Source organism: Borostomias antarcticus (assembly GCF_949987555.1).
Source record: "Borostomias antarcticus genome assembly, chromosome: 27".
NCBI classification, from domain to species: domain Eukaryota; kingdom Metazoa; phylum Chordata; class Actinopteri; order Stomiiformes; family Stomiidae; genus Borostomias; species Borostomias antarcticus.
Genome location: NC_140260.1, coordinates 2,377,539 through 2,389,491, shown reverse-complemented (window position 1 = coordinate 2,389,491; position 11,953 = coordinate 2,377,539). Strand labels below are relative to the sequence as shown.

Here is an 11,953-nt window from a genome sequence, read left to right as displayed (position 1 = left end):
AGCTCACTGACATACTGTATTTTACATGTTAGGACTCCATTGCCACAAACAAACATACATCAAGGGTGGGGGATAACTTGTTTACTCTGCACTTGGTTAATTTATACAATACAATCGTCAGTACTAACACCAAACTAATTTGAACCATTATTTGCATGCGCATAGCAGTAATCAGTTTAACATGTAGGTGTGTAACAAAAACAACAGGTATTACAGCCATGTCAGACATTGATACTGCATGTTCCTGCCTTTTCAAATACTATAGATTGACTCAAATATACTGGATAGCAATACATTCTAATATCACAAGAATAACACAATTCATACCCAAGTAGTACTTTCTCCTGCCCACATGCAAGAACACAATCTGTCTCATATCCTCAAAGACTTGATGATGACAAGACATTAGAAGACACAGTGACACTTCATTTGAGGGTATGTGGATGATATATATGCTCAACAGTCAACAAACATTCAATCTTAACCAGTAACCCACTAACCCTAACCACACCTTAACCAGTCAACTATCCACTAACCAAACCAGCCATCTAACCACAGAAATCTACAGAAATCATTTATGGAGTTAAAATTGATATTGAATGCTGATAAGACCAAATACACAGTATGTTGTTGTCCAAGTCACATAAGACTGTATCTGTGGTCTTGGGTTTAGAAAACTAGATGGTACTCATGTGGAACGAGTCCCTGCATACAAGTACCTGGGCATTTGGACAGATGAAAGACTTTCTTTTAAAAAGCATGAGGATGAGCTAGTGAAGAAGCTGAAAGTAAAATGAAGCTTCTTATCTCAAAATTGATCATGCCTTTCAATGAGCAGCAGTGTACCTGTACCCACTAACTCTCACTAAACCTTAACCAATCAACTACGCACTATCTCTCGCCAAACCTCAACTACCCACTGAGCCGTACCAAATTTAACCACTCGCATGTCAACAGTGACTGCCTGTTGATCATTTGAGTGTCTGTGTATATGAAGATGATCTCTATGAGGCCCCTATTAGTTATTAATTATTATTATTATTATTAATTATTAGTATGGCTGCCCCCCCCCCCATCTCTCTTTGTGAAAGGATGGTCACCTATAGCCTCGACCTTCTAGGGTTTGACCTTCACCCCCAGACACAGAGCCAGCTCGTTCTTCTGGATCTTCCCATCTTTGTTGACGTCACAGTGGCCCAGCAGTACCTCCCGCAGTTTATCCAGCTCAGGCCCAGTGATGCTTGGCTAGGGAGAGTAAAGAGAAATACAGCAGTATACCTTCATTTATTATGGGTTGTTGTATTGAACACAGACTTCATTGGACTTGTTGAAACCTTGTGTGGGCTCTAGCTGATGGAAGGCCTCCATACTGTAGGTCCTGGTGGTTGAAGAGTATTTCTTATTCAATGGAAGGCTACAGAAGACAAAATAGCCATCCTACATCCCTTAATGCCCTCTTGCAACACATGGCCCCCTGCTCAAGACGCAGTTCAGAGCGGTTTACCTTTACGAGTTCCATCATGTCCTTCACAAAGCCGTCCACCTCTGGTCCTTCCAAAGCTCCTGTTTTACTCTGAGAAGAAGAGTGATGTTAGTAGTCCAGCTGTGAAGAGCTGGTTTTCATTACCATCTCAAAGTGAAGAAATGTGGTTCTTACTATTGCATAATTCAATTATGCAATTCAATGTGCCTGAAGCAAAAGTGTGTTACACTGAAATGATATGAAATGATATGCAAACTATGCCTAGAGTAGCGTGATCCTGATGCGCAGAGAGTCCGGTAGCGGCCCGGTCCACTCATGCGCTCACGGGTTGGCTGGTCGCTTCTGGACGTTTGGGGGCGGAGGGGAAGGGCAGAGTGCCAGAGGAGCCTTTTATTCATGTGTGAATATTTCTGTTCATTATTATAATTACAAACTAAAGCAGAGAGTATGTACTGCATACTGCCTACTCAATACATCATTACTGTAAGTTGCCATTACCAGCAGACGTCTATGTCTACAGCTCAGGTTATTAGCCAACTCGCTAACCTCTATGCTAAATTACTAGGTAGGCTAACACGCTTGCAGGCCAGTTAAGTGGTTCATACAATTCCAACAACAAATATAGCTGCAATAAGCAATAGCGTACTAGGTGGGTTAGGGTTAGGGTTCAAACAAAAGAATGATTTGGGGGACAATATCTCTAAACAAACCTACCGGAACTGTACTAGTACTAGGCCTACGGCCTACAAACGGACCCAGCTGGGAAATCGACTTTGCTAGCTACCTAACTAGCCATACATAGGGGAGCTACTGCGCCACATGATATTCACCAGCCCAGCTTCGCCACCCTGATCACGTGATCTCTCTCCAGAGAAAAAGCAGCATGTGAGATCATGTGATCAGGCTAGCGGAAGCCAGGCTAGAGGAAGCCAGGCTAGTGGATATCGGTGGATGTGTGCTATTTAAGTGAAAAAAGTGCTTTTTATATAAAAGGTGAGGGGCTGCAATTGTAGCCACCTCGGAGAAAAGGCTTTCATCTTTTGAAAACTGGCTTCACTTCAGTGAGTAACGAAATAATATCTGTAGGTATGGTAAGAGTGACAAGAGTCAATGGTGCAATGAATGGTTCCTGGAAGGGCGGTAACTGGGCTATACTGGGGTATACTGGGCTATACTGGGTATACTGGGCTATACTGGGGTATACTGGGCTATACTGGGTATACTGGGCTATACTGGGTATACTGGGCTATACTGGGCGATACTGGGCTATACTGGGGTATACTGGGCTATACTGGGTATACTGGGCTATACTGGGTATACTGGGCGATACTGGGTATACTGAGCTATACTGGGGTATACTGGGTATACTGGGTATACTGGGCTATACTGGGCGATACTGGGCTATACTGGGGTATACTGGCTATACTGGGTATACTGGGCGATACTGGGCGATACTGGGCTATACTGGGGTATACTGGGCTATACTGGGGTATACTGGCTATACTGGGTATACTGAGCTATACTGGGGTATACTGGCTATACTGGGTATACTGGGCTATACTGGGTATACTGGGTATACTGGCTATACTGGGGTATACTGGGGTATACTGAATATACTGGCTATACTGGCTATACTGGGTATACTGGGCTATACTGGCTATACTGGGGTATACTGGCTATACTGGGGTATACTGGGGTATACTGGGCTATACTGGGTATACTGGCTATACTGGGTATACTGGCTATACTGGGTATACTGGGCTATACTGGGGTATACTGGCTATACTGGGTATACTGGGCTATACTGGGCTATACTGGGCTATACTGGGTATACTGGGCTATACTGGGGTATACTGGGTATACTGGGGTATACTGGGTATACTGGGTATACTGGGTATACTGAGCTATACTGGGGTATACTGGGTATACTGAGCTATACTGGCTATACTGGGTATACTGGGCTATACTGGGGTATACTGAACACTGGGGTATACTGGGGTATACTGGGCGATACTGGTCTATACTGGGCTATACTGGGCTATACTGGATATAGCCCCATATAGTATACCGACCTGGACCAGGGCTTGCTGTGAGCATGCCGTTTCATCAGTCAACACGACAGTATCTTCTAGTAGGCTTGTAATGGTACCTAACGTTAGCTAGCTAGAGATATTGTCTAGTTTGTACAGCAAGCAGAGACACCCATTTTAGCTTCTGAGATCCCTCCCACCCCACGCTCAGGTAGCCTAATTATCAAAAGGCGCCTGTGTGAATAAAGCATGTGGAAACATGAAATGCAACCATTTTATATTTCCACAGCCTGGTACCTGATTGGTCTAATGGTTTTAATTCAGGTACCAATCAATGTGCCTACTCGTTGCTATGATCATGATGGAAAGATGACAGGGAGCTCTGAACACCGAGTTGAACACAGACCTCCATTTATAATCTCAGGGAGTAACAATGATAAATACTTCACTTCGTTAGTGTGGTTAGGCAGGGTTGGATTACTGAAAAAGTGTGTGTGTGTGTGTGTGTGTGTGGGGGGGGGGGGTTACGCGTCTCATAATCCACCTGTGTGGTTAAGGAGGGTAATAGTAGAAGCTAGCCCAGCTTGTAATATTCCCACTATTTCTTTCTTTCTTACTTATAGTTCTCCCCAGTTTTTGGCCCTTAACTACTTCTTCATACTTTGTGCTAGAAACTTCATTCAAACTTTAAAGCAATACATAGCGTTTTCTCCGGTTTTCCCCCACAGGCTCTGCGAGTAAGTGCACTGTCGTAAAGTTATCAGATTGTATTTTTGTTTTTCTGGCTTCCTCCGTGATGTTTCGCTTCGGTTTTCTCACCTCCGCCATGATATCATTGCATGTTATATTAATACATGATATCCATAGACGGCGGAATAGTTAGCTACTACTGTGTTGTTTAAGCACAACGTTGCGCATGCGCACTTCGACTGAATGCTGCGTCCCGGGGGCGCGAGTTTTAAAAGGTAATAAATGTCAATGTATTATCTTTCTGAGTAGACTGTTTGGACGATTCAGCTTACTTTTAGTAAATCTAATTGGAGAATTAGCACCAGCCATGTTTGTTAAGGCCAAATATCGCAATGTATTGCTTTAAAATGTTCATGATGTTTAGGTGTTTCCCGGACTTATTCAGATTTTTGATATTTTTTTAAATAGTTTTTTAGTAATTTAACTTTTAATAGTAATTTTTGTGCTATTAAAACTGCTGGTGGAATGTTCAGTATCATTATGTTTTTAGTGGTGGCAGCTGTTGCTTTGAAAATATTCACACATTTTGTAAACTGCTGGCACTCCTACAGTTTTGACAGTTCACACACATATTACAGTACTGTATATATCGAAATGTTCACACAACTGTGCTGATTCATACAATGTAAGTATCTAAGCTGTGTGACTTACAGTTTTCACTGTATGACGATTTGTTCGTCAACTGCGCTCCCCGTTGAAATGTATGGCGAGTGAGTCAGCGAATTCTGTGTGTTCTGTGCTTTGGTGCTGTAGAGCTGTGCTGCTGCGCTGTGGTTGCTATGATGACAGTTCATAGGAGAGAGCTTGAAGGTATCTTAATTAAGAAATAAGACACGAGAGGGAGTGCTTTACTGTGGTTTTTGCGGAGTGCCTGCGGCCGCACCACAGCCGTGCCAATAAACCACAGTAAAGCATGACCTTGAGTGTCTTATTGCTTTTATACAACAGCACTGCACTGTCGTTAATTTTATGTTGGAAAAAGACGGGTTTATAGTGTTCAGTCTTGCTTTAATATGTTGTTTCCAGGCCCCCAGGATTCAAAATCTAAAGTGAAGCCCTATTGAACCGCGCCATCTTGGCAAATTTGTAGTTCTTCCGGTGCCTTTTGTACTTGCGCAGTTGTGCTTTTTTGGCCTACGCGCGTCCACAAACAAGTTCACGTTTATGTGAAATGTAGACGCACGTTCCCGGCTCTACCTGCTTTAAGTTAGCAATGAAAACCGGCTTGCATATTAAAGGACAATGCTCGTTTTTTTTTTGCACAGCGCGCAATCGTTGCTCCAGCACGCTGTGCGCATGCGTGCTGCGGACCTTAATTGCGACATATTATAAGACGTTGGACCTTAATTACGACATATTATAAGACGTTTGACTCACCGAGATCACTTTGGTGTAGATCGGAGGCATGTAGAAGAAATTTAAAATCCAGCGCGAGCCAGTATATCCATGTAATGGCGGTGGTCGGGGCACTTAGAATGCAGTTTCTAAAAATCTATTTTCTGCCGCGAAACGGTTGTTTTCATCAATCTGTCTTTATGAATCGCTAGTTGTGCTTACATAGAGCATAGGCCTGTTGTGGTTTTTCACATGCCTCTGTAATATGATCTTTAGAAACGTCTTTAGACACGAAATAGCTTCCTCACTTGCTCCAGCACGCATGCGCACTGCGTGCTGGAGCAACAACTAGCGACAACTGGTCTTAGTCATGTGGTTGAGCACTTACATTACACATTGTCAAACTTGACAGAACATTTGAATATTTTAAACATAGAGCAACAACAAACAAATTATAGCTTGCTTACCTGACTGTCACTCTGGAAATATCCTGTGGTAGTGAGGATCGCTCCAGTCACCATGTAACATTACGTTAGCTTAGTATTGTTGTGGTTTCGGCAGGTCAGTGAGGTGGGCGGGTCACGGGTGCAACCATTTTTTTCTTTATTTAGGAGGGGGGGCAAAGTTCATTTTAAACTGGTGAGTAAAACGTTTACATGAACTACGGAGAAATATCACCAACATTTATAATCAACATGAAAAAAATATTATTAATAGATTAATTGCCTACAGTTAGGGTGGCAACTGGGGTGGCAAGGCTTTTTTCTGAGGTGGCATCTGCCATCCCGTAGAACCGCCATTGTATACATACAAGCCGGTTTTCATTGCTAAAGCAAAGCGGGAGAGCCGGGAACGTGCGTCTACATTTCACATAAACGTGAACCTGTTCATGGACGTGCGTGAATGTGAAATAGCAGCCACGAACTCAGCGGGTTATCCGAGATGCGGTAGCAGCGGCCAAAGCTCCTGCTGGCGGGGATTGAAGCTTTTCAACTCGCCTGTCACTGGCTCCCTGGAGGAATTTAGCCTGGCTGCAATAACGTTATCGCAAACGGAATGAATACCATCATTCCACAGCAAACAAAACATCTTCAGTTATAATTAACCTGTTAAAACTAAGATGCCTGGATAAAAAATAATCCAATGGATATATTTGACAAAAACAGGTTAATATGCAAGTTTTCATTTCATTGCATTTCACATAAAGGTGAACTTGTTCGTGGACGCGCGTAGGACAGAAAAGCACAACTGCGCAAGTACAAAAGTCACCGGAAATAGCCAAATGACTACAAATTTAGCCAAGATGGCGCGGTTCAATAGGGCTTCACTTTAGATTTCGAATCCTGAGGGCTTGGGTTTTAAGGCACAGCTTGGAATGCGTCTTAGCCAATCACAATGCACGGTTGGAACTAGATGTTGTATAAAGAGATTTGCGTTATGACCATTTTTTTTTTTACAACCATTAAAAATAATGGCACTCAACTCTAGCTTTTGAGTTGCTCATTCTGAATTCATACCTGTTTTCTAACCTGTCACCACTCCTACAGTTTTTTTAAGCTAAATGGACATATATCTCAAAATGTTCAGCTGGTTCCCAGGATTCAACTCCCGGCTGAAATCAGAAGCTGTCATTGTTGTGGGCTCCTCTCTGAGCCCAGGCGTGTAAGTCCCTATCGCTCTCCCAGCGACCTTACTGCTCCAGACCTGCGGTACCCCCTTGCTTGTCCTCTGCTCTATCCCGCCGTCTCACAGCGACCACTCCTTCGGCTCAACCTTGAGATAGTGTTGTTGCCGTGCGTTGTTGTCCAGGTAGGCAACGATGGCCTCCCCCGCCGAGATCGCTAATATCAAATCTGAACTTTCTTCCGTGGAAAGTCTTATCTATGATCTCCTCCAGCAACAATCCAAGCTCCAGGAAAGGCTAGCTGCTCTGGAACCACCTTGCCCTGTCTTAGCTACTGGCGCTGCCTCTTCCTGGGCTTTTGCTACCAAGAAGAAGAGGAAAGAAAAGTTTGTTCTCCCTCTCTTCGACCAAAATGGGTCCGAGGACGCTCTGCTGCATTCAAACAGCTTCGCTCCGCTGGCCGCGCTAGCTGATGCCGAAGCCCATACATCTTATGCTAGCATAGTAGCCGCGCCGCGTAGGAAGCGCTCTGCACCGGACCCCAACGCTTCAATACCCATCTCCCCGTCCAACTCCCCGTCCAGCACTTCTGGGTCTACATCCCCGGAGGGTAGGGCTAAGCGCCCTCGTCTGCTGGTCTCTGCTGCTGAGCTCTCCGTTGGACACGTCGTGGGCACTACTGTTCCTGCCGTTTCCCAGCCGTCTCGACCACCCTCTCCTGTTGACGCTCCTCGGCGTGGACCGACTGCGGACACACCTGTGGTCAACCTGGCTGATGAGGTTGCCTCACCCCTCTCTGGGCAGCCGACCATCCCATTGGCTATCTCCTCCGACGCTGCCTGCACTGCTAATGTATTAGTTGCTGTTCAACCTGTCACTCTGGTCCCGGTGGCTATTCAGTCTAGTAAACCACTTATGATGGAGGATGCCTCCATGGTCAGCCAGAAATCTTAATCATTGGAGATTCCATCACCAGGTCTGTCAAAATACCGTGTGGTATTACCTACTGTTTTTCTGGTTTTAGAATATTAGATGTGTTGGAGCTTACTCCTGCTATTGTTGAAGAGCACCTGACTGTCCATACTGTCATTATTCATGTTGGAGCCAATGATGTCATGAAGAGACAATCTGACAAACTCCGGTCTGATTTTGAGGCACTGATAACCACTGTTGAGGGTTTGGGGAAAAAATGTATTGTGTCTGGCCCTATCCCTTCCTTGGGTCGTGGCTCTGAGCGTTTTAGCCGTCTGTTTAGTCTCCACTGTTGGCTACAGAACTATTGTATTGCCACTGGACTTGGCTTCATTGACAACTTTGACCTGTTCTGGACCAGGACCGACCTGTTCAAACCTGATGGTATCCATCCTAATGGACTAGGCGTGAAACAGTTGACCTCTAGCACCATCAGACTTTTAGCATCACTGGCCTGACAATCATCTACTGCTGTAGATAGTCTGCCGAACTATTGTTCTGTTTCTTGTGCCCCTCTTACCCCTGTTTCTGTACCGGTTGCCTCGCCAAGCTCCAATTCTCCTGTCTCCCCCCCTATTGTGGCTCCTCGGCAGGCAAATTGTCTCCTTGAGTCCACCTCAACCTGTGTGAATAACCCCTCTACATTTTGTGCTAGAAATGGCTTGGGGCTGATCCATTGGAATATTAGAAGCCTACTCCAATATCAGAAACTGGATCATCTGAATATTTTAGTCTCTTAAACTAATCCTGATATTATGGTTATCACTGAAACTTGGCTTAAGAGTAGTGTCTGTGACTCTGATGCGGCCATAACTGATTTTAACCTTTTTAGAACTGACAGGCTTAGCAGAGGTGGTGGGGTGGCCATTTATGTTAAAAGCTGTTTTACTGTTTCTGTTTTACTTGCAGTCACCTTACCCAAGTGCTTTGAATTTCTTGCTCTTAATATTGATTGTGGGTCTAATAATTCTCTTGTTGTTGTTGGTATCTATAGACCTCCTTCTGCTGATGTCATGTCTATTGATCGTCTGGCTGATCTACTCTCCCGCTTTACTAACTCTGAAATGATTGTTTTGGGAGATTTTAATATTGATTGGCTAACAAATGCTTCTGATTATTTAAAGGATGTTTCTGCTAGCCTTAATTTGACTCAGTTGATCATAGATCCTACCAGGCCTAATTTGAAGAACCCTTTAAAATCTTCACTTATTGACCTTATCTTCTCTAATAAGAGAGATAAAATATCTGCATGTGGAGTGCTTGATTTGGGTATTAGTGATCACTGTCCTACTGTATGTATTCGTGATACACATGTCAAGAGAACCTCTTTTCGTATTATATTTAAGAGAAACTTAAATAATTTTAATGAACAAGCCTTTCTTCATGACCTTTATAACAGTGGTATTCATTCTACTTCTGCTATCCCTGATGTTGAACTAGCTTTAGAATTTTTTATTTTCACTTTCTTGTCGGTAGTAAATAGACATGCCCCCTTCAAAAGGTACCAAGCAAAAAACAGATCCAGTCCCTGGTTTACCCCTGAACTGTCATCCTTGTTTTTGTCTAGAAATACAGCGTGGTCTCTCGCTAGACGTACAAACGAGGCCTCACACTGGGCTGCATTTAGAGTCCTTAGGAACAAATGCACGTCTCTCGTGAGAAAAAGTAAATCTGACTATTACTTGAATTTGATCACCAACATTTATTCTAATCCCTCTAAATTTTGGAAGGTGGTAAAAGCTTGTAGCAGCAATTCTTCTAACTCTGTACCTACTGAGGTAAAATTGATGACTGTTTTATCAATGATCAAACTGAGATCTGCTCTGCTTTTAATAGACACTTTGCTGCGGCTGGCCATATTTTTAAGGATGACGATGTTGGATCCCCTTCTACAAATGTTAATCATCTGTCTCTGGAGCAGGCTCACGTGCCTACCCATAATGTTGCTTCCCAGTTCTCTTTTAGTCCTGTGTCTCCTAGTGTGGTTCTTGAAGCTCTCCTAGCCATTGATCCCAAGAAATCCACTGGTGAAGATAACCTGGATCCTTTCTTTCTCCAGTTATCTGCCCCTTTAATTGCTGAGCACATATCACATATTTTTAATCTGTCTACAGTATGTCTTCTTGTGTTGTCCCTAGAGTTTGGAAAACTGCGCAAGTTCTCCCATTGCATAAAAGCGGTGAAAAGAATGACCCTAATAATTATAGGCCAATATCTAGGCTGTCTTGTTTGGCTAAAATGATGGAGTCAGTTGTAAATTGTCAACTCAAAGATTTTCTCTCACACCACTCCATTTTATCTTTGCACCAATCTGGTTTTAGAGCCAACCATAGCACTATCTCAGCCATCACTTTGGTTACAGATAATATAGTTTCTTACTTAGATAAAAGAAAACATTGTGCTGCCCTGTTTATTGATCTGTCTAAGGCCTTTGACACTGTTGACCATCCTTTACTGTTAAATCGATAATGTAGCATTGGCCTAGATGGAAATACATGTAACTGGTTCCAGAATTATTTATCTGATAGATCTCAATGTGTGAAGTTAGGGGGTGCCCAGTCGGACCTTTTGCCTATAACTAAAGGTGTTCCTCAGGGGTCAATTTTAGGTCCTGTGCTATTTACCATTTACATCAATGATATTGTATCCTCGGTTAGTGGTTGTCAATTTCATCTTTATGCTGATGATACCATTCTGTATTGTGTTGCTGACTCTGCGGAATAAGCTATTGAAAAATTGCAACTTTCTTTTAATGCTGTTCAAGATGCTCTTGTGTCTCTCAAGTTAGTTCTTAACGAGAACAAAACCAAATGTATGTTGTTCTCTAGGGCAAGAGATCTTGACCTGCTGCAATAACTGCTGCAAATGGATCCTTTATCGAGAGAGTTTCAGAATATAAATATCTGAAATAACATTCAAATTTCATATTGATAATCTTGTGACCAAACTACTGCAGAAAATTGGCTTCTTATATAGGAACAGAACTAGCTTTCCAATGCTTTGTAGAAAGAGGATTATCGAAGCAGTCTTTTTATCTGTCCTGGACTATAGTGATGTAGTCTATAGACATGCCTCTGCTTCTACTCTCAGATCTTTAGACACTGTCTACCACTCAGCTCTTAGATTCATTACAGGAGATAGCTATAACACGCATCATTGCTCCCTGTATGAAAAGGTTGGCTGGCCGTCCCTTTCTATGAGACGTGAGAAACATTGGTTTTTATTTATTTTTAAAGCTCTTATTGGTTAGCAACCACCTTATATTACTTTTATGCTGGATTGGAACTCTGGGTCTTTTCTAACCCGTTCCAGGGAGGTGCTCCTGCTCAAGGTTCCCAGAGCTCGTTCCAACCTAGGAATGACTGCTTTTACTGTCAGTGCTCCAAACTCCTGGAATGCCCTCCAAAGCACTTTTAAAATGGCTACCCTTGTGAATGAATTTCAAGTCTCAACAAAGTGTTTTGTTTTCCCCCTTGACTGTTATTCTAAACTTTGTAGTTCGTTCTCATAGATCAGTCTGTTAGAACTACAAATCCCTCCCTGTGTGACATCACTTCCCTGTCTTCCCCCTGAAACTGTCACTTCCTCTTTCTTCGTATAACCTAAGACCCCGTCCTCCCGTGAACTCACTCTTGCCTGGATTCACTTCCTGTGCGAGGGTCCGACTCTGCAGAATCGTAACATAGAATAAACTATTTGTCTTTGTTTAAAACCAGCTTGATCGACCACTCAGCGTGTTCTTTGACAATCTAACTAAAC

General features: G+C 43.2%; 1 protein-coding gene across 1 annotated transcript in view; it reads right to left on the bottom strand.

Annotated features, from left to right (window-relative positions):
- Positions 1–1,116: 1,116 nt before the first annotated feature.
- Positions 1,117–11,953, bottom strand: part of LOC311326368 (secretagogin-like) — a gene marked incomplete at both ends in the record, with an annotated part of 34,250 nt that continues 23,413 nt past the window's right edge. Inside the window, 2 exons of the mRNA XM_084459258.1 lie at positions 1,117–1,245; positions 1,505–1,573. Coding sequence (XP_084315384.1) covers positions 1,117–1,245; positions 1,505–1,573 — 198 coding nt within the window. The remainder of the gene's footprint in view (positions 1,246–1,504; positions 1,574–11,953) is intronic.